The 26,949-nt window shown below is 34.5% G+C and overlaps 2 protein-coding genes and 1 pseudogene across 5 annotated transcripts; 2 read left to right on the top strand and 1 right to left on the bottom strand.

Annotated features, from left to right (window-relative positions):
• The first annotated feature begins 1,877 nt into the window (after positions 1 to 1,877).
• Positions 1,878 to 2,702, top strand: LOC148193925 (DEAD-box ATP-dependent RNA helicase 5 pseudogene; annotated as a pseudogene).
• Positions 2,703 to 8,977: 6,275 nt separating this feature from the next.
• Positions 8,978 to 11,082, top strand: LOC124835846 (large ribosomal subunit protein eL24). The gene is made up of 5 exons (XM_047310861.2): positions 8,978 to 9,062; positions 9,990 to 10,065; positions 10,173 to 10,274; positions 10,461 to 10,609; positions 10,747 to 11,082. Exons 1-5 carry the CDS (start codon positions 9,052 to 9,054, stop codon positions 10,901 to 10,903), a joined length of 495 nt encoding a protein of 164 aa, XP_047166817.1. The 5' UTR covers positions 8,978 to 9,051; the 3' UTR covers positions 10,904 to 11,082.
• A 12,552-nt stretch (positions 11,083 to 23,634) lies between these two features.
• Positions 23,635 to 26,711, bottom strand: LOC148193924 (homeobox-leucine zipper protein ATHB-22-like). 4 transcript variants are annotated; one of them, XM_088096106.1, is made up of 5 exons: positions 26,553 to 26,708; positions 26,304 to 26,479; positions 25,507 to 25,724; positions 24,797 to 25,116; positions 23,635 to 24,164 (listed from the first exon to the last, which is right to left on the bottom strand). In XM_088096106.1, exons 3-5 carry the CDS (start codon positions 25,595 to 25,597, stop codon positions 23,904 to 23,906), a joined length of 672 nt encoding a protein of 223 aa, XP_087952232.1. In that variant the 5' UTR covers positions 25,598 to 25,724; positions 26,304 to 26,479; positions 26,553 to 26,708; the 3' UTR covers positions 23,635 to 23,903. The 4 variants fall into 4 exon arrangements, with proteins under 4 accessions (XP_087952232.1, XP_087952231.1, XP_087952233.1 ...); XM_088096105.1 differs by having other exon boundaries at positions 26,304 to 26,711; XM_088096107.1 differs by having other exon boundaries at positions 26,313 to 26,711.
• Positions 26,712 to 26,949: the final 238 nt, after the last annotated feature.

Genomic DNA, 26,949 nt, shown 5'->3' with positions numbered 1-26,949 from the left:
CTAAAGAATTTAAAGAAAAACCTAAAACTAATCTAATTCTACAAAATTAAAGACAAAAATACACTATCCTAGACTCCTAAGCATAGAAAAATATGCAAATTTGAAGAGTTATCACTTGGATTATTCCATACAATACTTACTTTGTAAAGGCATGGACAAATAACGTTATGCATTTAGGTAATACAACAAAGAACATGTATGTTTTAATGTTATATTAGTTTACTGTATATTTGAATATTTGATAATATTGTTGATTTATTTTTGTCAGGGTTGAGTCTGCTCATTGTAACTTAAAGAAAGTATTTGGAAACAATATAAGAGATCTTTGTTCTTGCTGGGATGTCATTGATAATGTTGCAACATAATAAGATCAAAGCGTCGTTCCAAAACAGTCTCAATCGTATGTGATGTGGACAAGATTGTCTATTTCATATATTGTATCAAATGAATCACAGCTAGAGTTATCCATACAACGTGAGCTTGATATGGTTGGAGAAAATTTTAAGGAGGTTGAGATTGGAGGTAAAGTGTCGATTAAACAAAAGTTACTTGACATTGTTTTGCCCTGTAATGACATCTATGATACCTCCATTGCATAATGTTAAGACGAAGGGTGCACAAGAAAAAACTCCAGAGAACAGAGAGGTCTACAAAGCGTGATCCCTCATATTTTGAGCATGTAGACACATTTCACTCAACAATTGAATCTTTGATTGCGAAAAACAATTTGAAACTTAAGGAAAAACCTATGCAACGAAGGCGAGTACCTATGATAAACCAGTTTCATCGTATTTGTCAACCATACATTGTCAATGTTGTTGATGTTGTTGCTGATGCTCACTATGGCTATAGATGCATTATTGCGTCATTGGGGCTAAGGGAAGATTCTTGGCCCATTATACGAAATGATATTTATAAAGAATTGAGTTAGTGGCATGATGAATATGCGACACTAGTGGGAGACTATGACCGACTAGAAGAGCTAAGGAGGTCTTTGCTGGTGGACCATAGTAAGCGGTACACGTTCGTATACTTGACAATGTATTTATTATTTGTTTTATTAGTTTTATCATAACAATTTATTTTATTCCTTACAGGCTAATGCAACCAAGTGGATGACTATACTAGACATTGGGTATGCAATTGCTATAATGTCATCCTAATCTGTCTTTCATATACTCAAAACTGTACGATATTCCCACTACGTACCAAACCACCTTCTGATGTAAGACAACGTCGCTTAATATAATGAGAATCATTTCGTACAAGTAGTGTTATTATTATTATGTTGGTTTAATCATTTTGGCGGTCCTTATTTGTGCAGAATCGTCTTAAATAGATCCTCGTATTTTTTTTATCCCAATTAGGTTCCTTTTTATGTAAAATTGAGTCAATTTTGACCTTGCCATTAAATTCAGTGGATGGCGTTAAAATTTGTGTGTCTTGGCTTGCTAACTGTGCAGTTTTTAATGACATAGTCTCATTACGTGTAATTTACAAAATGAAAAAGCAAAAAATTAAACCTAAATAAAATAAATAAATAAAACAAAAAAAATAGGAACAGAAGAAGCAAAGAAGGTGTCTAATTGCTCCATCCCCTTACTCGGTAAATCTTCCATGGCCACCTCCATGGATCTCACGCTTGTGCCATTGACGCCACCTTTTTATGCTCTTGATTCTTCTTCAACTTCTTCTTTGTATACATGATTTCCTGTTATAAAAGAAAAGTATGGGATTTACTTAAGTCCCTAATTTAACCTAATTTGAGAGAATCCTAATTAAAAGGTGCTTGAATGTTGATGGAGCCCGAATGTGCTTGCTGAAATTTGAAACAACATACTCACTCTTGTAGCTTTATAAGAAGAACATTGCATTGGATGATAGGAACCGAATCGAAGAAGAAGAAAAAGAAGAAACACCACGACTCCAAAGAGAATGCAGGGGAAACCAACGGTGATATGAAGAACAACAACAGTGTTAATCGTGATGAAACGGTGGCTGACGGGTCTGTAGTGGTTACTGGAAAGAATGCCGGAGATGCAAAGTACGTGGCGGTGAAAAGCTTTTCGGATTCGGGACTGCTAGAGAATGTGCTGGAATGTTGCAAGGGTTTTGAGAAGCCTTCTTCAATTCAATTGCGGGCGTGGCCTTTCTTATTGGATCGTCGTGATTTGATTGGAATCACTGCCACTGGATTAGGGAAAACATTGGCGTTTGGGATACCGACGATTAAGCATGTTTTGGGAAAGCGAAAGGGTAAAGGTTTCAGGGGACAAAACCCTCTTTGCCTCGTGCTCTCTCCTACTCGAGAGCTAACACAACAAATATTAGATGTCATCTGTGATGCGGGTAGTTCTTGTGGTGTGGAATCAATCTGTTTGTATGGTGGAACCTCCAAAGGCCCACAAATCTCCTCACTAAAATCTGGCATGGAAATTGTCATTGGAACTCCTGATCGTATTCAAGATCTAATTGAAATGGGTGTCTGTTGCCTCAAAGAAGTATCTTTTGTGGTACTTAATGAAGCATATCAGGTGCTTGATATGGGTTCATCAAATTTTCTTCTTTCCGATTGTTGAGGCTAACTGGGTTAATTAAGTTCGTCTTTTGTTGTTTTGGAAAAGGTTTTACAGAAGAAAAGAAACATGGAAGGTGGATTTTTTCCACCTGAGGAAAATGCTTCATGGTTGGAGATAGCTTGAGAGGATGTGTAGGAGAATGAGCAATTTAAACTGGTATCATCCTTGCCGCCGTTGGCTAAGCCACAGACACTGCGTGAACCCATGGAGTTCTTGTCCAGGTCTTGGAGTCTTGGAGTCTCTCTATACATGGAGTTCAAAATTTAAATGGATTCCACATAAATTCCAAGTTAAGACACACCAATTTTAACGTCATCCATTAAATTTAACGGTAAAGTCAAAATTGATCAAATTTTACAGAAAAGGGACCTAATTTAGATGAAACAGAATACGAAGACATATTTAAGACGATTCTATACAAATAGGGACCTCTGAAATGATTAAACCTATTATGTTTAATTTCAAAATAAGATTTATTACTAATAGGGGATTTACAGGTTGAACTAGAAGATGGTTGTCCTTTGCCGATGATAGATGTGATATGCTCAAGTCATTGTTATCCAGAGACGCGAATGTGGTCATATTCGTATACAAATAGGATGCAAGCATTTCCAGAGTTGATGGATGTTACTACCTCCTATGTTGACTTAATAGATTCATGATGTAATGTTGTTTTAGTTCAAAAATGTAATGTAAAGAAACATTAAATATCATCCATATATAAAATTTAATGTTATTTTACAGGAAAAAATAACATAAAAAATTAGTCCAAAATAATTATTTAATTGGATACAATAAAAGTATAAAAGCTAATTCAATTTGAAGTAGACCATCTTCCACGAACATGCCTATCACAAACATTCCTAGCAGTTGTCCTAGTCGGTGAATACTCTTTAACGGTTGCTTCAGCTAAATCTAGTAGCTCCCATGCATGAGTATTCTACCGTCCCCTCGAGAATTTCCCTGCAAGAGAGCATTTGCTATAACCTTCTGGCAAATGTCCTCACTACACCCTACATTATAACAATGACAAAATTTTATAAAAAATCACAACAAAATTATATAACATAAACAATGTAGGTCAACATACTAGCACATGAGACTATGAAGCCGATCTACGACATTGCAACACTTCATATGGAATGCCACGTCGGAGTCTGGGAGAAGGACTCGGCCGATCTTCATCAACAACAAGAATAATGTAAGGATGAGATATCATCCTAAACTAAGGAAGGTAACCATCAACATAATCAGATGAGAATCTGCCGATGGACACACCCTTACCACGTGATCATGATAGTGCAACCAGACATCATCAATCACCAGTATGTCCGTGGCTGCAACAACGGGTAGGTCTCGAGGGATGGACTACTGAAACCCAAACTGCCTCAAAACACACTCAGGTAAATGTCAGCAAAACGTGTCACCAATCTTGATCCATCCCAAGAACATACAAACGCTATAAAAAGGACGAGTCTCCCGATGTGACTCATAAGGGTACCAGATGACTGAATCATATGTAAGCGCATCCAAGTGTACCCTGACCTCTAAAAGGGTGGAACCCTGCCTTAGTGACTCCCACTTTGCAGCACGAGGTATGTCTTCCATGTACGAAGACACTAGACGCCTAGTTAAGTGTTCATATATCAAACTCTACAAAATAGAAAATTACAAATTATTTCATAATCCACATCGAAAAAATTCAACCAAATCAAAGTGTAAACTAAATTTGTACCTCTAACAAAGTCAAATAATCTCCCATCTATTTGGTTGAAGCCAAGCTGGCATCTCTTAACTACTCATACATATATGCTAGTGTAACAACGCCCCAAGCATATCAGCCACATGTGTGTATGCCTCTAAAGAGAAAAAGATAAGACACGCGAACGGATGTGGCAGTCTTATCAACAAATATACTTGATAACAGTTGAAAAACTGTTATTTTCATACTTAAAATTGATACTAAAAGCAACCTTTATACTTAGAAACTAGCTTGAAATCATGCTTTTCTTCATATTTTCAGAAATAAGAGAGTTGGACAGGTTTATGCTTGATTTCAGTGTTTTTGTGCAGGTTTTAAGGTGAATTTGGTGAAAGAAATGAAGAAGGAGAGATATGGAATCAGAAAAGACATCAAAAAGTGCAAAAGGAGAAGCCGAAGTCACCGCTCAGCGGCAGTTTACCGCTGAGCGGCACTCAGGAGCTCACGGGAGGACCGTTGAGGGGCAAAATGGCTACTGAGGGGAAGAAACGTGACACACACTTACCGCTGAGCGGTATTTTACCGCTGAGCGGCACTTTAATGGGCTTGGACCTAATTTTCTGTAATTTACGAATAATATATAAGCTTTAGGGTTTCCTAGGGTTTGTATCTTTGGCTGGAACGAAGCAAACACTCTCTCTTCCACCCCTTTGAAGGAGGATCTTGGATGCTGAGGCTTCCTCTTCACCTTTTTAGGGTTTTATCTTTCATTCTTTCATTGTAATTCATCTAGGTTCACCATGAATATGGTGAACTAAACTCTGTATGTTTGTTGGGGAATCAATGTAATCTTTTGAAGCTCTCATATATGGAATCTGTTTTTACATCTTTTAATTAAGACTTATGCTTTCTTTCATCATTAGTTAGGGTTTTTCCTCTTTGCTTAATGCTTGCATTGTTTAACTCATTCGATGCATGATTATTGGTTTTGTCGATACGGGCGCGTACGGGGAAGTCTAGATCCGGGGAATTTCTCCCAATATGATATTGGTTGTCGTTAAGCTCCTGCACTTATGAACTGATCATTAGGAATGCTAGGAATTGTATGAACTCGTGATTAGGGAGAAGCCTTCTTGAAAGGTACTTTAGAGAGTGGCATTAACAATGATGATTTGAATGTTGAATTCCTAAAATATATGAGAGTGGATAAGATGAAATTGACCCCAACAACATATTCATACATAAATTTCATTGAAAGTGTTTATCTTTTGCTTTTTGCCATTGATCAAAACTTCATGCATACATATTTAATTTTCGTCTTTTGCATATAAAATCCAAATATTTCGTCTTTAAGTCTTAGCTAATCAAGAAACCACACAACTAAACTAGGCCGTGAGTCCTTTGGGAAGAACGATACTTGGTCTTACCAAGTTTATTACTTGAACGATTCGGTCACACTTGCCGATTGAAAAACAAGTTTGTGACATCATATTTTGGTGATCATAAATTTGTCCATCAATACTGCATCCAACTAGATGCAAAAAGTATGCCCAAATAGCATACTCCCACTGCTGTTGCTCACAGTGCTCAGTGTAGATGTCTCGAAGCCAACTCAATATGAATTTCACACCATGAGCTACATGTAACTCAGCACCAGCTCTCCCGTTATCCACTCCTAAAAGCTCCACAATGGCGCATCTACTTTCTTCAAAATCTACTTCCTCTAGATGACATGGCTGGCCTAAAACTGGGAGGTGCAGCAAGGATGACACATCATCAAAAGTCACGAAAATCTCACCCATGGGGAGATGGAAACTGCTGGTCTCGAAATGAAATCTCTCTACAAATGCCAGCAGTAGACCCTGTGAACGTAGTCATATGAGATGCCCACTAGAGACATCAGACCAGAACCATTAACGATGTTTCTAATGCCCTCATGGCAGGATCCTAATTTGTTTAACTTCTTCCCATGGGAGATCAACTTGATTTCCTCCCATTCCTAAACAATAATATTTAATATAAAATTATTTCAACTAAACAATAATCATTAAAATTAAAGTTTTGCACTTACCCGACCCTGTCATATCGCATAAGGAACATGGTGAATGTAATGTGTCAATACTGAAGTGTCTATTGGACCTCCAGGAAATCCACCTTCAGCAACATCCTCATGCTCCTCCTCTTGCTGAATATCATGCTCCTCAAATGCATGATCCTCAATTGCATCCTCTTGAAACCTCACATCTCCATGGTCCTCAACATGAACATAAGACTCAACTACTCCACGTCTTTTGCGAGTAGAAGTAGTAAGTTTCCTCCTCTCACCATGTGAGGAACTCTCTCCACGATGTGAAGATGAACCTCCTCGAGTACGAGCCATATCTATTTTTATTAACAACATTACACAAAAAATAACCAATTCAATTAATTATACAATTAAAAAAATAATTAAAATATTTATATAAATAAATATTTATATGAATAACACTCTTTGTCATGCAACACCGTCGCTCCTATGTTAGTGCTGCATTTTGATTTCTAACACCATGGCTCCCTTACTTAAATCTCCATTTTGATTTCTAACACCACCCAATGCCAAGTCGCATAATCTTCCTTATCTTTCTTTGTTTTCTTCTCCCATAGTCAAACTTATGTACACCACTTCCCCAAAATACATGCTAACCCTCCATAACATTAAATGATTCTAACCAATACATGCCTCAGATCATCTTCCTAGGTTTGAAAACGCTCCACCACACTCACTCTTCTTTATATCAATGACCCATGCATCAATTCCACTTCTTTTCTCATTTTATGAAACCACTCCCATTTCTTTAGGTACATTCCAAATACTCTTTTCTTCCTCCTAGCTTCCTTCTTTTTTCCTCACCGTTAAACCAACTACTTATACCCTTTTTCATATATCTATTCTACTATAATCCCATGAGTACATCAAAAACCAACCCTCAATCACTTCTCTTAAATCACAAGCCCTCAATCATCCACCATAAATTCTAAAAAAACATTAAAATCACACACCTTCACCAAAAAAAACTCCTCCATTTTCTCTACTTAACTCAACCACATAACACTCACTTTTTCCTATCATGAACACCAATGTCAGAGTCAGAGTGTTATTTACATAAATAAGATGTTATTACGCTTCTAAACAACTAAACAACAGTTTCAAATATACCACAACATACTAATATGGAGTATAGGTCATGTACAATTTAGGTTGGAAAGAGACAAAGAAAATTATACGGGAAAGGTTGAAGAAGATAGATAGCATACATAGAGGACAAATAGAGGTCAAAGACGAATCTGCGTTTGGTGGGATATGCAAAGGCGAAGGGGGCTAAATCAGATCTACATATGCGATTCAGCCTACATCGGATATAGAAAACCGATGTAGTATGAATCGAATATGCAGATCCGATTCAGCCCCCTTCGCCTTTGCATATCCCACCAAACACAAATCATACCACCGTAACAACTTCTAATCATCTACACTACTATATCCACAACACAGTATCAAAATAAATATGGCACGATCCACCAACCTTTGGCCACCAGCGAAAAGAAGCGAGAAATTGTGCTATTTGTGTGCCCTGGAAGCAGTGGAAGAACACAAACTTGTGGAAGCAATGGTGGTGTGGTGTTTGTGTGTGCCGCCTGGAGTATGCGTCCAACTAGTGAAAGAAGATGAAGAAGAGGAACTGTGCTATGTATGTGTTCGACTGAAATGAGATGCGAAAACTGTGTCTGGAAAATGAAATGAGAGGGTTTTTAAAAAATGAAAAAGAGTGAAAGTATTTTTTCAAAAATGAAAAAGAGTGAAAGTGAGACAGTGAGATTTGAAAGCACCGTGAAGAATAAAAACTGACTAGTGTAGAAAATCTTTGACCATTTAAATTATTTAAATATTAATAATGTTTTAGGTAGGGATAGAGCTGACATTCTGAAAATACTTGAAGGTGTAGCATGAATAGCTTGGAGGTGTAGGGTGAAACCCTCAAACAATTTTGAGTTTTTTTAATAAATTTCTTACAATTAGTCGAGACCCAATTATCTAATACGCTTTTTGTTTTTGTAATAGGTGCACTTTTGTAATAGTTATTTTGGAATATAAAATAATTCTAAAATAGATGTACCAAAATACATTTTTTAAATTTGAAAATATCTTTTGGAATATTTATTTTAAAAATTATTTTTTCATTTCTGATTTAAAAATATATTTAAGTGATTCTAAATATAAAAAGGAGTTATATTCTTGGATGTTTTAAATTTCTCTTTTAAATAACTCAAACAATTTCTTTCTCATCATTAATTTTCTTCAATATTTCTTTTTTCCTTCGATCTTTCACCTCTCATCAATGTTGAGGGGGATTTTACATTTAATCTTGTATGACTTTGTGTGAAAAAAAAATTAGAGGGAGGAAGGTGCAGAACATTTTGCGATACAAGAAAGAAAAGGATTGTGAAATTACGGTTTTTAATACTTTTTAATAAAGGATAAAGTGAGATATTATAACTTATGGGGGTGCAGTTAGAAATGTGGAGGTACAGGAAATAGCAGCCTTTTCCCCTTCTTTAGAAGTGGGCTTTCTAATTATACTGACAGTCCGGCCTAATTTGGGGTGGCATTATTGTATTTTTATTACAAACCAAGGCTATTTACTGAGATTTTGGGTATACATAGATATAAACAACCATTGCATCCTAGGGTTTCTCTACGGAAACGGAGATTCAGGAGGAACAGCAGCGACAATGGTTCTCAAGTAAGTTTTCTCCAAAATCGAACTCTGTGCTTTCGTTCAATAAACTTATTCCTGATTTTCATGCACTCTAGATCTTTATTGAAACGTCTCTGCTCTTTGTTTTCGTTTTTTCTTATCGGTGCGAGCACGCGACTTTTCCTTTTGTCATTCTTGTAGTTGATAGCTGCACCATCTTTTTGGGATGGGCAAATTGTTAGAGTGCTGAACAATCGATTTAGGCTGGCTTAAGCGGGGTTGTTTTTTCTATTAGAGATTATTGTTGTTTTGTTATGTATTTGTTAGAAATTGACATCGTTGATCGAATAATTTATAATAGATGAGAGATTTGCAATGCTGTCATGTTTTGTTTTTTTATGTTTTGCAAATAAAACCTTTAGTTTTCTGAAATGTCGACGTGTATTTTTTGTTTTTGTGATTGTTGATCTGGTGATATGTTTGAATGATGATAGTCATGATCATCATCCCAGTGGAATAATAAATTTTTGATCGTTTTTCAGAACTACTGTTTTCTGTTTGAAACGTTTTCTGCCTGAGTTTGTCCTGTCGAGTTGATTGGATGTATTTATCCGAAATTTGTTATTGTTAGACTGCGTAATAAAACATGGAAAACACACATTGCAGTTACTCTTGGTGTTATCTAAGTTTTTGAGGCAATATACGTGGGAGTTCAAAATTTTTCGCACTTTTTATGTATCAGTGCTAGTATCAAGTAATTTGCACTTTTTATGTATCAGTGCTAGTATCTAGTTATTTGTTTTTTCGAAAAAAAAAGTTGTGTCTATATATATAAAACTCTTGTTCACTAATAAAGGGTATAGTCTTTTATGGATCATTGTATTAGTATGAATTAAATGGTTGGTGATATTTCAAATTATAATCTCTGCACCTAAACTGTATGCTAACTGGTAGCTGATATTTGTATGTTAGGACCGAACTTTGCCGTTTCAGTGGTGCAAAAATCTACCCTGGTAAAGGCATAAGATTTGTGCGTGGTGATTCTCAGGTAACATTATTGTGTCATTTACTGAATTTTACGGATGGTATAGTACCAAGCAATGCTGCCTTGATAATTGGTTACTTATGCGAGAGTATTGATTTTTAAATGAGTAGGTCTTCCTCTTTGCGAACTCCAAATGCAAGAGGTATTTCCACAACCGATTGAAGCCTTCAAAGCTCACCTGGACTGCCATGTACAGGAAACAGCATAAGAAGGTAAATATGTAAATGAAATTATTTGTATCATAACAATCTTATTATTCCTTATTTTAAATTTTTACACACTCAAACAGCTTACTGTACCACGATATTGGTGATGATGTTACCATATATCTCTATGCACCTGTGTATGTGTTGATTAAATTTTACATTGGTTTTCAATCTGTGTGTTGTAATGTGTAGGATATTGCCCAAGAAGCTGTGAAAAAGAGGCGTAGGGCCACAAAGAAACCTTACTCAAGGTCCATTGTTGGTGCTACACTGGAAGTTATTCAGAAAAAAAGAACAGAGAAACCAGAAGTTCGCGATGCTGCTAGAGAAGCTGCTCTGCGGTGTGTTTTCTTTTCTTTTTAGTTATCTCATGCTAAAATTCAATGTTGTCGTTGAGTGATTATATAACAACATCTGTATTTCATCGCATACAAATATAGAACAGTATCTCATTATCTGAAGTTGACATGTTCTGCAGCGAAATCAAAGAAAGGGTAAAGAAAACAAAGGATGAGAAGAAGGCAAAGAAGGCTGAAGTTCAGGCAAAGTTACAAAAATCCCAAGGCAAAGGTGCTGTCAGCAAGGGTGCTGCACCCAAAGGACCCAAGCTTGGTGGTGGCGGTGGCAAGCGCTGAGTCTAAAATTTTGTTCCATTTTGGCCTTGTACTCAAATAGAGCTGTTTTTGTTCCTTTTGTGCTGATATTTTATTTGCTTCATTATTCAAAACCTGTTTGGGCTTATAGTACCTTATATTGAATGGATTTTCCCGTAGAGCTAATTTTAATTTTATAAAAATACCTTGTGTTTTTCAAATCGTAGAATGGAATATCACTCCTTACCTTTCCAACCAGTTCTTAGTCATGCATGTGGTTCAAATATCAAATAATTATATATTTATGTTGTCGTTAGAGATTGCAGTATTCTCAACCCTGTGTAATGGAATTAGGACCGTAACTTAATGCATGTGTTTCAAATATCAAATAATTATATAGTTATATTGTTATTAGAGATTGCAGTATTCTCAACCATGTGATGGAATTAGGACAGTAACTTAATTACAAGAGGTTGATTTTAATTTTGAAAAGTTTACAAGCATCTATTCAGTTTTATTGTACCTCATAAGACGCTTTGTTTCAATATATGTAAAATCAAAGTTCTTAATTTTGCAACAATCCTTCCAGTCTCAAAAATCATATAGTTGGACCGTCACTTTAAGGGTTTTTTTACCTAATGTTTAAATTACATCTCTTCGTCGGTACCCAAAAGAAAAAAAAAGACTAAATTATTGTCTCCCAATTAAGAATTCGAATGTATGAGTAAAGATTGAATGCTTTTTACATAATTAGAAAATATATTCAAGATAATCGTTTGATTGTAGAATGAATTTCTTTTGCACTTGCAGTATCAAAATCAGTGATATAGTTGGGAAAACAATTCCAGCATGTATTAATTAAAAGTAGAAAATTTCTTATAGAGGTCGATTACTATTGTTCATTGACAGAGACAAATAACTTTATTAACGTTGATTGACATTGGAAAAGAAGTAGTTCTATGTTATGTTTTTTGTTTCGATTAATTTTTATTGAAAATATTGGTAATTGACTTCAATTAAAAAGAAAACACTTACTAATATTAATTAATAAATAATATTTATCTACGGTGAAAAAAAAATTGATGATGGTGATTGAAAAGTAACCTTGATTCATTTTAACCTGAAAGAAAGCTGTACAAAATGCCGAGTAGACAACTTTACGATCTTAGTTGAATTAATAATGTTTCTACTATAGTCAAGTCAGAAATATTATAAAAAGAGAAAAAAATCATAAATGAGAGTATAAAATCTTTAAATTCTTATTTTCTTTTTAACTAAATTTTAAAATTATCTAATTATTAAACTATTATTATAATTTATGTTGAGCTTAAGTACAATTAGGTAATGTTGATAGAGTCAATTTGTAGAGATATTGTCTGATTTTTTTTGTATGAAACTAATTTTAAAATATGTATTGGAAGATTGGAGAAATAATGTGTTTAAATTGTCACTGAGGGACCTAGGTTAATTATAATTAGTTTTTGGAATCTCATTTTCATTGTCACAAAAGACTTTAGATCTCAAGTTCATTGAGATGATATCGTTAAGGTTAATAGTTGCATTTAATGATGTACTCTTTTAAAGCTTAAAATCTTTTTACGATTTTATCTTTAAAACATGTCTCGAAAGATTAGAAAAGAAATGTGTATTTAAATTAGAATTGTCAAAATGTGTCACTCAGCCGACTCATCACAGATTGATCACTTAGTAGCTAATCCAACCTAACTCATTTACTTAGGAAGCCTAAAAAATTTGAATCCAACTTAGCTCATCACGGATTGGTGGATTAAACAGGTTGACTCACTTAATTGTAATTTTTTTAATCCAAAAAAATAACACTTTCTTTTAGTTGAAAACCAAGGTTGTTGTCCTTGAAGTGAAAAGAGGAACTTGTGAAGGAGCACGGTCAGAGGAGCATGGAAAGTAGTACAATCTACTTTAAATATGCGGAGCATGGAAAGTAGCACGATCTACTTTAAATCTGCGAAAGAGCATGATTGGAGAAACACAATCGAAGAAACATGCGAAGGAGCATGATTTGCTTTAAATCTATGAAGAAGCACAATTGGAGGAGCACGACCTCTTTCAAATCAAATCAGCGAGAGCATTTAAGGTTTCTAATTTTTAATATAATTTAATATTTAGAATTTATGAGTGGATTGGTGAGCCAACCTAACTTACCACGAGTTCAACTTCAGTGAACCGAATTTTTAATGGGCTGAGTTTGCTCATGGATTTTAACTCATTTTGACAGTTCAAATTTAAATTATCTTTGGTCTTGTGATAACGGTGGAATATACTGTTATCTGTGATGCAACTTTGATACTAAAACAACCCTTTTTGACTTAGAAGCTTACTTGAACTTATGTTTTTAGCTTATTTGTGTGAATAAGAGAGTTTAGGTTATACTTGAGGATTTTATCACTAAATTCCCTTGATTTTATAAGAAGTTGGAATGAATTTGAAGAGGATTAAAATATCAAGGAGTTGGAACTCAAAAAGGCCATAAGGAACACCAGAAGAGAAGGCTGCAGAAGCTCGCAGGACGCTTGGGCACCCTTTTCTGGAGCCCTCAGCGTTGGAAGTCTCGCACCCACGTCTGGGCCCCCTTTTAGGGACGCTGAGCGCCAGCCTTCGAGCACCATTTCACGCTTGGGCGCCCTTCTTGGGGCGCTGAGCGCTGACGACGTTGGCCCATGATCCAATTCAGCCCTATTTAAGGACTTGCACGTTTTAGAGAGGGTATCTTTTTGACAGAAGGGATGCAAATTCAAATATTCTCAACTCTCTATAGGCAGAATTGGACGCGAAAGCTCTCCTTTTCAGTTTTAGGGTTTATCTTTCATTCTCATTCCATTATTTATCTAGTTTCTCCATGACAAGGGGGAACTAAATTCAATTTGTTGTTGGGGAAGATGTAACCTCTAAACTCTCATGTATTTGAATTGATTCCAATTTATTTATCCTTCTTCTCCTTTGCTCTATGCTTGTTATGTTTAACTCATTCATGGCATGATTATTGGTTTTCTTTGATATGGACACATACGGAGAAACCTAGAACTAGGGAATTTCTCCCATGGGAGCTATTGCCTAGACATAGAGATAAAACGCTTTGTTGTCTTAAGCTTACGTTCATAATGCAAAATTAATTATTAGGGAGACAAGACATTGTAAACTAGTAATTAAGGATAGACTTTTTTCACCAAGACATCATGTTTCAACTACTTTAGAAAGTGACATTAACGTTGCCGGGGACTCGTGGTTTAAACTATACTTTTGTGTGATACTTAACCAATTAGACTTTATTTTAATTTTATTTGTTTGTTTTTAATGTTTTTATATGTTGGTGCTAATTGGGTGCTCTAGCATTTTGTTCTCTAGTGTATACAGGGTACAATTCGGACTAGAAGCACGAAAGTTTCTGAACCTCTTCTTGCAGGTCTGGACAATAGTAGATGAAAAAGGAGGAATAGGACGTCCAAAGAACTTTTCCCTTCTCCTGAGGCTCTTTTACAGCCTTCACCTCAAAGATCTGACCAAGAAAGAAAAAATATGGCTAAAGAGCAGAATGATAGACGTACCTTAGCAGATTATGCAATAGTTATTGGCCCTCATCATTTTAATATCATTGCAAGGCCGAGGGTTAATGCTGCAAATATGGAGATGAAACCTGCTTTGATTCAATTGGGGAAGAACAACCAATTCAATGGATTATCACATGAAAATCCATATGAGCATTTGGCCACATTCAATGAGATATGCAATACTGTGAAGATCAATGGCGTGCCAGATGAAGCTATTAGACTTAGCTTGTTCCCTTTCTCTTTGGGAGACAATGCTAAGATGTGGTTAAGCTCTTTTCCAAAGAACAACTTTACTGAGTGGAAACCTGTGGTTGCAAAGTTTCTGAACAAATACTTCCCACAATCAAAAGTAAACAAAGGTAAACAAGAAATTTCTTCTTTCAGGCAGGGCATGGATGAGACATTAGGTCAAGCATGGGACAAATTTAAAGGCTTGTTGAGGAATATGCCTACACATGGATTTGATGATCCTACAGTAGTCATTCTATTCCTTGGAGGTCTAAGCTCACAGACTAAATTGATGTTGGATTCCTTAGTTGGAGGTAATATCAAGTGCAAGACTCCAAAGGAAGCCTATGAGTTGATTGAAAATATGGCTACAAATGATAATGAGATGCACAGTGAAAGAACTCAACTTCAACAAAAAGGAGTTCTACAATTACAATCTCAAGATGCTCTGTTGGCACAAAACAAGATTATGACTCAACAACTGGAAACTCTGATGAAGAAAATCTCTGAATTACCAAAAGAGTTGCAGAATATTTCACAAGTTCAACAACAACTTTGTGAGTTGTGTGGTGGAGATTATATTAATGGTCAATGTGATATACCATAAGTTACCCAAGAGGAAGTCAATTTTATGGGTCAAGGTAATCAATTCCGTCCAGGTAATTACAATCAAGGGTGGAAACCTCACCCAAGTATGAGTCAAGGGCAAGCTGGGCAATTCAATAGACCACCACAACAACAATGACAACAACAACCTTCCTTATCTGACAGAATGTCAAAGCTAGATGACACACTTCAACAACTTATGCAAGTATCCAACTCCAATCACAAAAGCACTGAAGCTGCAATTAGAAGGTTGGAGACACAAGTTGGTCAACTAGTTAAGAAGATAAAAGATTTTGGGGCTAATACTGAAGTTACCCGTAGGGAGGAGTGTAGAGCCATTATTACTAGAAGTGGCAAGGTCTTAGATGAGAGAAAAATAGAGAGAAAAGAAAAAGAGAGGTTGAGTGAAAAAGAAGAAAGTGAGAGAAAAGAAAATAAGAAAGATGAGGGGAGAGAAAAAGAAGAAGAAGATGAGAAGAAAAAGAAAAAATTATTTGAAAAACCCCTTCCTTACCCAAAGAATTATTCTAGGAAGGAGAAAGAAAAACAGTTTGAGCATTTTATGGAAATTTTCAAGAAATTGGAGATTAACATACCCTTCTCTGAGGCATTGCAGCAAATGCCTTCATATGCTAAATTTTTGAAGGAACTTCTCTTGAAAAAGAGGAAATACATTGAAGAAAAAACTATTGAAGTGCAAGGGAATTGTAGTGCTATCATATAGAAACTCTTACCTCCTAAGTTTAAAGATTCAGGAAGGTTCACCATTCCATGTACTATAGGGAAGTTAGCTGTTGGAAGAACTTTGATTGATTTAGGAGCCAACATCAATCTAATGTCGCTCTCTATGTTTAAAAAATTGAAGGTTTAGAACTCAAGCATACTCGGATGACTCTCCAATTAGCGAATAGATCTCTTAAATATCCTTATGAGGTGGTTGAAGATGTGCTTGTTAAAGTGGACAAATTCTTATTTCCGATGGATTTTGTCATCATGGAGATGGAAGAGGATATTGATGTGCCTCTTATTCTTCGGAGACCCTTTATGAAGATGGCTCGAGTCTTAATTGATGTGAAAAATGGCAAACTCAAGGTGAGAGTACAAGATGAAGAAGTGAATTTTGACGTGTTTGAAGCCATGTCTCATCCAAAAGATGATAAGGCGTGTTTTCATCTTGATGCACTAGATGAAGTATGTATGATTCAAGAGAAGATGATACGTTGTTCTTCTCCTTTGGAGAAAACGCTCATTGATGCATGTGAAGATTTGAGTGAGGAAGAAGAGGAATTGATTGATGAGTGCTTGACTGACTTGGATTCATTGAAAGAAATCCCTTTTCATGAGGTGAAAATTGAAGAGATTAATACCAAGGAAAAAGTCAAGGAAAATAAATCGGGATTGAAGATGTTACCTCCACATTTAAAGTATGTTTCCTTAGAAGAAGGTGGGAATAAGCCGATCATAATCAATAATTCTTTATCCTCCAAAGAAGAAGAAAAGTTGGTGGAAGTATTAAAAGCCAACAAAGGGGCTATTGGATGGTCAATCTCAGATCTCAAAGGCATAAGCCCAACTTATTGCATGCACAAGATATTCATGGAAGATGAGTATAAGCCAGTTGCCTAACCACAAAAAAGACTGAATCATGTGATGAAAGAGGAGGTTAAAAAAGAAGTGTTAAAGCTTATGGAGGCTGGTATTATATACCCTATTTCTGATAGTGCTTGGGTAAGCCCAGTACTGGTGGTGCCAAAGAAAAGTGGAATGACAGTTATATACAATGACAAGAATGAGCTCATACCTACTAGGACGGTTACTGGGTGGAGGATGTGCGTTGATTATAGAAAATTGAATAAAGCTACAAGGAAGGATCACTTTCCTCTTCCTTTCATGGATCAAATGTTGGAGAGATTGGCTGGACAAGCTTTTTATTGTTATCTGTGATGCAATTTTGATACTTTTGGGGTTGTGATAACGGTTGAATATACCGTTATCTGTGATGCAATTTTGATACTGAAATAACCCTTTTTGACTTAGAAGCTTGCTTGAACTTATGTTTTTAGCTTATTGTATAAATAAGAGAGTTTAGGTTATACTTGAGGATTATATCACTAAATTCCCTTGATTTTGTAGGAAATTGGAATGAATTTGAAGAGGATTAAAATATCAAGGAGTTGGAACTTAGAAAGGAAAAAAAGAGCACCAGAAGATAAGACTGCAAAAGCTCGTAGGATGCTTGGACGCCCTTTTCTGGAGCCCTCAGTGCTGGAAATCTCGCACCCACACTTGGGTGCCTTTTCAAGGACGCTGAGCGCCAGCCTTCGAGCACTGTTTCATGCCTCGGTGCCCTTCTTGGGGCGCTGAGCACCATTCTTCTCGCAAGTTCGCCTGGGCGCCCTAAGTAGGGGCGCTGAGCACTGACGACGTTGGCCCATGATCCAATTCAACCCTATTTAAGGACTTGAACGTTCTAGAGAAGGTATCTTTTGACAGAAGGGACACAAATTCAAATATTCTCAGCTCTCTAGAGGCAGAATTGGATGCGGAAGCTCTTCTTTTCGGTTTTTAGGGTTTATCTTTGATTCTCATTCCATTGTTCATCTAGTTTCTCCATGACAAGGGGGAACTAAATTCAATTTGTTGTTGGGGAAGATGTAACCTCTAAACTCTCATGTATTTGAATTGATTCCAATTTATTTATGCTTCTTTCATTAATTGTTAGGGTTATTCTCCTTTGCTCTATGTTTGTTATGTTTAACTCATTCATGGCATGATTATATGTTTTCTTTGATATGGACACATACGGAGAAACCTAGAACTAGGGAATTTCTCCCATGGGAACTATTGCCTAGACATAGGGATAAAACGCTTGGTTGTCTTAAGCTTCCATTCGTAATGCAAAATTAATTAATAGGAAGACAAGACATTATAAACTAGTAATTAAGGATAGACTTTTTTCGCCGAGACATCAGGTTCTAAGTACTTTAGAAAGTGACATTAACAATTAATAAAGAAGAAGAATTCATATATGCATGAGAATGATTAGGTGAAATCTAAACCCCAACAACATCTTCATCTCATAGTTTAAACATCATCATTCACTTTTGCGTTTCTTTTCAATTGATCAAAATTGCATTCATATTTACTTTCTTGTTTTTGCTTTTAAAAACCCTCAATTGTTCTTCAAAGTCTTAATTAGTTAAGTATTACTTGATACGATTCGGTACATTTGTCGATATCTTAACATCTTCACTCCTAAATAATGGGAGTACGAAAGTTGAAAATATATTTAAATTATTTATAAAAACTTAAGGAGTTGAAAATTGTTTTGTCCTTCATTCTTAGAATTTTAAATTCTTTTAATATTTAAAAAACAACTTATACGTTATTATTAGACATTCTAATATATTTTTATAAAATTATTCTATAAAACTATTTTAAAGTGATTATTAGTTGGGAATACAACTATTTTTTTTCTCAGTAATTTTATATTGAATGTTACGGTTCACTATTTTGTCAACATGTTTAGATAATAAATTGAAATATTTAGAACTTAAATTTCTTTCATTCAATTTTTCTTAAATGTTTTATTGTATAATTCAATTCAAATATTCTAAATTTCAAATTAGATAAAAAAATTGATATTTACTGAATACAGAACAATTAAATATAATTTTAAAAATAAAACTTCATAATTAAATTATTTGAATATAAAAATCAGATTATTTAAAATATTTAATATAAATAGTATTGAAGTAATTCAAAAATACAAATTTTAACACTTTTTTATTATATCAATATAATAATATAAAGAAAACAGAAAGAGAGAAAAAAGAAAAAAGAAAAGAGAGATAAACGATATAGAAGAGAAATGAGAAGAGAGATTGAACAAAGAAGAGGATAAAGAATATAAAAGAAAAGATAAAAGAACAAACTAATTTTATTTTTTGAATAAAATTTAAAACGTTAAATCATTATTATATTATTATAAAATTTGAAGTTTAACTTTTTAATATTTTTTTTAGGAAAAAAAGAATAGTCTTTTTACTTCGGTTATAAATTGACACAAAAATTTTCATATTAAGCTTTAGTTATTTTAGAACTAAAACATAAAATTATAAATAAATAATAGAAAATAAAAAAAACGTATTAGAGTTTAATTTTATTAAGAACTGAACACTAATACTATTTAACACAAAATAATTTTTTTAAATCAGAAAGGATTAGATTTCATATAACCCAAGCCTAATGTCCTTAAAATTAAATAATTTTTAAATCAAAAAGGATTAAACTTCGATTATTACTATAATAAAAGTCCAATAATCGTAAAATTAAGTATTTTTTAATCAATAAAGGATTAGACTTAAGTTATTACCCGAACCGAAATCTGATAACCTTCGTGCTTTGGTTCATTTTCTAAAAATATTTTGTTTGCTTTTGTTTATGTTTATATATATCTAATTAGAATAAGCTAGAACCAACACATTATATATGACACCTAAAGTCAATTAGAATCTAAATACATCAATATGATAATTTTATATCATTTCACTTTCACATTAAATAATTTACAAGTAAACCTATAAATACTATTTCACATTCAGATTATATATTTTGCACAAGTTTCTTCCGACTCTAATGAATAGACTCAAGCCTGAAAGAAAAGAAAAGCATCAACAGTAGCAAAAAATATTTATAAAAAATAACTAAGTAAAATAAAATTAAAAATACCTATTTTGTGGTTGTGTTCCCTAAATGTATTACTCTGTTCGTCCAAGCCTTTACAAAGTATGTACTGCATGGAATAATCCAAGTATGATTCACATATTCGAAGAATAAAGGTCATGAACTAGAGGCGTATTGAAGACAATTCATATAGTCACCAAACATGGTCTGATTAGCACATTCCATCATGTTTTCCCATGCCTCCATTAACACATCCCAAGCCTCAATAGAATCAACTAACACTTTGCATTTAGCTTTAACATTTTTAAGGATGTGAAACCAACATAACATCTGATATGACTCAGGGAACATTTACAATAACATTCATCAAAGCTAAGTCTCGGTCACTCACAATGACTTTAAAACCGCCCTCAGATGTCAAAAATAAACCTTTCATCCTTTTCAAAGCCAAAGTGAAATTATTTTTCCTTTCACTTGACAAGAATGCAAATGCGGCTTAGAAGGTTAACCCCATAAACATCATGCCAACAATCTCAAGCAACAAAAGTCTATATTTGTTTGTTTTATACGTCAAATCAATCAAAAGTACAATATTAAATGCGTTTAACAATTTCATCGTATTAGAACGTGTCTAAAAGAGGTCACTAATAACCTCTGATTCGTCGACACACTTGCTCCAATGAATGTACTTATCTCGATCCAACATCATCATAAGTTGTTGTAATTCAGTTTTGGAACCTTTCAATGATCATTTATACGCATGCCTTGCGTTGTAGATTTGTTTAATCGTTGTGACATTACGATCATTATTTTCTTTCAGGGTTAATAAATTATTTGCAGGTGTGACTTTACTCTTTGTCATATCAACGAGTAATGACTGTTCACTTGGAGTTAACCTGCCAGCATAAGGGTGACCAACTAAAGTTTTAATGAAATCATGGTTGTGATGTCCACACATCACCTTCAACACCCATTCGTCCCCATCAGAGCACGATTTACCCTTTAACCTAAACGAACACTCACATTTTCGAGTCCCGTATACACTAGCCTCTGCATCAGGTTTGTATTTCCGATATTTCTCACTTCTTTCACATGCAAGTAAGACAAACGTTTTTCTTCTCCGTACACCAGTAGCTATGTCAGATCTTATTATAACCACGATAAATCCTAAATTATAACTCATGTCTCTCACCAATTCAATTAAGTGATCGCGAGAAAGAAATATTTCATTTGTGGTAAAATTATTTGTAAAATCTCCCTCTTCAACTTCTTTTATGAAAGAAGAAAAATATGATATAAACTAGAATGAACTTGAGAATCCATATAATGGCAATATTCTTCTATTTTACACAATATTCACCTATACAATTATTAAATTATTAAACAAATAAAATACAAATTAATAAAAAAAATATTTACATAATTATTAAATTAATAAACTAACATTTTAAATAATGGAATCTATACAATATTCACCTACACAATTATATTAAATTAATCAACTAACATTATAAAAAAACTAACATTATTTTAAATTAACAAACTAACATTATAAATTAATAAACTAGCATTTAAAAAAACTAATTATTAAATTAATAAACTAACATTATAAATTATGAAATATATACATATACAATAAATAATTAAAATAAAAGAATAAAAAATAAATAAATAATTGAATACAGTAAACTTGAAACGAATTTTCATATCCGTAAATACCTTCAACGAATATCAAAATCTGTCAATGAAATTCGATATCCGTTGAAGGGTCATCGAATATAAAAATCTATCAACCCTTCAACAGATTTGAAATTTCATTGACGGATTTCAATATCCGTTAACAAATTTTGATATCCGTTGAAAGCATTCACGAATATGAAAATCTGTTTGAAGCCTCCGTTTAAGCATTTGTACCTGCGACGAGCTGGTACAAGCCATTACCACCACTATGGACGACCATTGGACCACCTTCCTGCACCATGAACCTCTTCAACCAAGTTCTTGCACCACCACACGAGCACACCACCACCAAGGAAGCACACCACTATCAAGGAAGCACACAACAGAGAATGAGAATGAGAATGCCATTTCTGTGAGGGCGGTGTATATAGTGGGGACCAGTTATTGAAGTGGTTAAAAGTTAAAAAATTAGGTGAAGCAGTAATTTTCTTTTTCACTGGTTAAATTGTTCTCTAAGGGACAATTGTGAAATGAGGTGATGGAGAAAGAAATCTGGTGTGGTGTAAGGAGAAACCCTCTCACCTAACTCACCTAAAGGTCATAATAACAAAAGATGAAATGACACAAATCGAAACCTTAGAACAAAGTATAACCCCAATTCAAATCTATCATATTATCTTACAAAGCTAGTAGACCAACTTCCTTTTCTTGAATGCTCAAAATAGAGCTCTCAATATAAGGAAAACATGAAAGCCAAAAGGTACTACCAAACAAAACAGGTTGAATGCAATATTGATCATGTCACTTAAAATCTCATTAACTCCAATTACAACTTTGACACAATAGATGATTGCGCACTACTCTCACAATGAAAAATTTGTCATGCGAAAATAAAAGATGATTCTACATAAAATATATTAATTTTTCCAAGCGCCATTGCCAAATTCTCTTTATGTGTTACATCATAGAAACATTTTACTAAACGATAAAATGTGTTATTTTTTCTTTTTGTAAAATCATCACATTGTAAAATATTTCTCCCATAAAAAGTTATTATTTGTATGTCCTTTCACCAAATAATAATTTTTATACTCTTTTTAACAACTTTTGTTGTTGTTAAAAGTGACAAAAATATAAATACTTACTATTTTATTATAACAAGTTTTGACAACATCGTAAGGAACTTGTGTTTCAACTCAAGACAGTTTTAACATTTGTAACTATTTTAGACTTATGTTTATGTTTTTCAGTTATCTTTTTATACTTTTTAATACGTCGTTTGTCTATAAATACTTATGTTTTTTCTATTGATTTTGTTTATGTTTAATATTTGTTTTGAAATACGACTTAGTGATGATCTAGTTGTTACAAAATTTTAGAAACAAAATTTCAGTACCAAAACTAACTAAGTCTCAAACCAAACAATACAAATCATCATAAATGAAATTGTATTTAGCGCACGCTGGACTTTGATACATGTATTTTGCACATATTTATGTCAAAGAATTGAGTAAGCTGATTAAAACTTTGATAGTAATTAAGAAAATCAAACTCAACCTTAGAAAAAGTTTCAATTCTCAACTAATTAAACTTTCAATATACATACATACATATATATATATATATATATATATATATATATATATATATATATATATATATATATATATATAATATTTTTTCAATAAACACATTTTTTTCCCAACCTTTTTTCTTGTTGTCATATCATATTTTCTAGAAACCCATCACCTCTCTCTTTTATTTTTTAGTTTCCCTCTTTGACTAAGTATAAATTGGTGTTTTAGGTATCATTCATATGCAATAGAGTCTTCCTCAGCCCAGTTAGAAAAAGACTTTACTTGCGTAGACGGACACTTCACTTCATGAAGTAATTAAGACACATTCAAAACATTAACATTATAGTATAGAAACAAAGATCATAAAAGTTTTAGCGATAAACAAGGATCATATATATAAAATAACAGTACGTAACAATTAACGATTTTCATGCATCTTGGAATGGACTAATAAAGTTATGTCTGCAGGAACAGCTATTTTAACGTCATAATTATCGTACCAACCAACAACATGCAGGTCTCTCTGCTCGATCGCTTTGATTTGATCTCTAATGTCAGTTCCTACGGAAAAAGGGTTTTCCATCACCTTAACTACACACACATTACGTTACCAATAAATTAAGTTAATTAACTAAACTCATCACTCGCAATATTATTATTTGAAACACAAAATATTATTCATTAGGGATAGTAAGGGACCCCAGGCCAGTAGGGTAGTACTGGAACTGTGTTGTAATCTTCCAAAGTGAAAGAACAGTTTCCTTCTCCAATATTCTGATGATGATGATGATGCTGCTGCTGCTGCTGCAGTGTTCTCCGTTTGGAGCAACGCAGAGCCTCTGACGTGCTTTCTACTGTTTCTTCTCCAGAGATTTCTGTGTAACCTGTTGACACTTGTGTTCTAGAAGCTTGCTCTCTCAGCATACCCTTCAACTTCATTACCTGCACACGCAAAACAGCTAAAGGAAGTGACCAGTTCCAAAGAATGAATGTCTACTTCATGCTACACTTCACCAAAGCACCAATCATTACGTCATTGCAAGCACCGAAAAACAGTGTTGTGAAAAAGAAAAGGAGTTGTATAAGTGCTGCTAAAAGTATATTTTCTCAAATGTGAAAGAAAAAGGTTCAACAGAGTGTGTGTATAATTAACTCCAACTCTGGTGCATCCAAGAGAAAACCCAGTTCAAATTTATCAAATTTATCACTTTTTTTTTTCTGGGTATAGAAATCTCAATACGTGTCTACAAAGAGTGAGGTGTCTATTTTGAGGTTGAAAGAAACAGAAAAGAAAAATGTAATCGATATTATGATATCAGAAGAAAAGGATAGACATGGAAAGCGACAAATGGGTGATTGCACTATCGTCACGTGTGTAAAAATTTGAGATTTGGGAACATATTGTTTAAGAAAATAATTCACGGTGACCCAATACCAGATGACATGTATACAGGGAAAGAAAGAGAGAGAAGTACATATATCATAATTAGTGTGTGATGTGATAAAAAAAAGAATGAAAAAATAGTAATAAACGATGATATATCTAATCACTGTGTTGTGTAAATGTAACCTACCTCTTCCTCTAGCTTCTGTTTCTCCTTGGATATGACATCAAATTCCTGTTTAAGTGAATCGTACAAGTGTTCGAGTTGCTTGTTCTTCCACCTTGCACGCCTATTTTGGAACCAAACAGCAATTTGGCGAGGTTGAAGCCCTAACTCTTTGGAAAGCTTCATCTTCCTATCAGGGTCTAGCTTTATCTCCTTCTGAAAACTACTCTCCAACGAGTCCAACTGGTCAGTCGTTAATCTCTTCTTCTTGTCCTGGTTCCCGCAGTTCATTTTTTCCATGGACGAACTTGACTCTGCTATATTTTGTTGCTTCACTTCAATTCCTTGATTAAGTAACAGACAGAAACAGAAAGAGAGTTTTCGGTGAACAAGAGTTGCAATTTTCTTAAAGGGTTGAGTGTCTTTTTTAACGTTGACCGAGCCAAAATATGAGATGTAGTTGCCAAATTAACTCGGCTGTTGCTTTAACATAGGAGTATACCTATTCTATTGTGTAGCAGTTGTTGAAGAAAAGCAATAATTATGGAGCGTAATAGGTTGAAGTGGAAGTTACTATTCATTCGAAGTTTACAAAAATAGAGTGTGGAAAACGTAAAAGAGTGAGTAAAATGCATGGTAGAAGGGAGTAAGCAGTGAAAAAGAAAAGTAAGTTGATGCCAATCAGGGAAAAGGGTGAAGAAGGGTTTTAGAAGAAGAGTAGATAGTTAGTTTACCTGGGTATGGTGTGTAGTTGTAGTTGTAAAGGAAGCCGAAGGAAGAGTCTGGTCGAGGAACATAACGTCTTGTGCTTCCATTCCACTCCATGTCTGCTCTTGTTTTCTTGTCTCTCTTCCCTTTAACTTATCACACTCTTGCTCCAAGCTTTATATGGACCTCACTTGCTTCGGCAAATACATGGACCACACAGGCAGTGAAGAGAAGATAGAGAGAGCTGATAAATAGAGTTTAAGGGATTAGATTCCTCTAAGAGAAAAATAAAAAGAAAAGAATAGAGTTTATGGCATTTAAAGGTGTACTGAGAAGGATTTAAAACAAAGGTGGGTATATTAAGAGAAGGGATGTGAATTTGGTGAGGTTTTTGTTGCGTGGATGATCCTACTTCACTTTTGGGGCGCAACAAAGTATTGTGTTTAATGCAGAGACCGTACTAGAGAGTAGGTTGGGAAGAGAGAGAGAGAGAGAGAGAGAGAGAGAGAGAGAGAGAGAGAGAGGAAGGCGTGAAAAAGGGAAGGCATGTGTCAGTTGGCCCCCAGGAAGGCTTGAAAGGGGACCATATTTGATCATAGACCTATGAATCGGGTGTTTCAATTGTGGCACTATCTCTTTGTGTTAGAAGAAAAAATGGTGGCAGTTTTGCAAAATGGGTAAAATGGGTTAGAAAACGGGAAATTAATAGCAACATAGGAGAACTCGTTTGGCCCTCAAAAGAGGGTACGTGAACCTGTCATCACTGCTACACTCATATGAGACAAATAAAGGAAGGTAAATAAAACACAACACATAGCCTCACCTCACTCACTTGTGTTTCTTTGAACCTCCACCTCTCCCTTTCACCTTAATTATATCTTTGCAGTGTCACAGAGAAGAAAGCTGAGACAATCTCACTTTCACCTCTCCTGTCTCTAGATCTATCTATCTGTTGCTTCCTTGCACAAAATCGGGATCTGGGTTTCCATTTCAATTTTCCTGCAAACAAACAAATCCATTCATTGTCTGTGCTTTCGTTTGGTGCACAGATTCCACTGGTGTTTCTCTGTACCTTTTGCTCCCAAATTAAAGCAGAGCTTTGAGCGATAAGGAAGGCCTTTCTTTCGGCCCCAAAATCCTGACAGAGATAGGTGAGACAAAGCTCTTTGTAGTATCCAACTTCTACTTCTGCTTCCCCTCCAACTTCTTTCTCATCTCCCATCCTCACTCACTTAATACTCTCGTCTCATGTACCACTCATAATAATAATTCATATCCCACTATCTCTTTCATTACATCACATCACAAACTAATTCTTCCATTTCTTCAATCATCTCTCATTAATTACCATCTCACAAACAAATAATTAACTCATCATCTTTTGTCACTACAATCTCATCCATAAATTCCTTTTATTGACGTTGCACCCATATCCCTCAGATCATGTAAATGTTACCATTCTTTTAGCT

The sequence above is a fragment of the Vigna umbellata genome, chromosome 8 (assembly GCF_029865625.1).
Source record: "Vigna umbellata cultivar VRB3 chromosome 8, Vumbellata_1.0, whole genome shotgun sequence".
Classification (NCBI taxonomy): Eukaryota; Viridiplantae; Streptophyta; class Magnoliopsida; order Fabales; family Fabaceae; genus Vigna; species Vigna umbellata.
Note: the sequence above shows the minus strand (reverse complement) of the source record. Positions and strands in the feature narration are given on the sequence as shown.

Bases quoted from the DNA above. Each gene is read 5' to 3' on its own strand.
- LOC148193924 (XM_088096105.1), bottom strand. From the start codon at position 25,597: ATGGAGTGGAATGGAAGCACAAGACGTTATGTTCCTCGACCAGACTCT. The intron at 25,117-25,506 runs GTAAACTAACTA...TACTTAATCAAG, and splicing joins CAACTACACACCATACCCAG to GAATTGAAGTGAAGCAACAA. The intron at 24,165-24,796 runs GTAGGTTACATT...TTGCGTGTGCAG, and splicing joins AACAGAAGCTAGAGGAAGAG to GTAATGAAGTTGAAGGGTAT.
- LOC124835846 (XM_047310861.2), top strand. The intron at 10,275-10,460 runs GTAAATATGTAA...TGTAATGTGTAG, and splicing joins ACAGGAAACAGCATAAGAAG to GATATTGCCCAAGAAGCTGT. The intron at 10,610-10,746 runs GTGTGTTTTCTT...CATGTTCTGCAG, and splicing joins GCTAGAGAAGCTGCTCTGCG to CGAAATCAAAGAAAGGGTAA.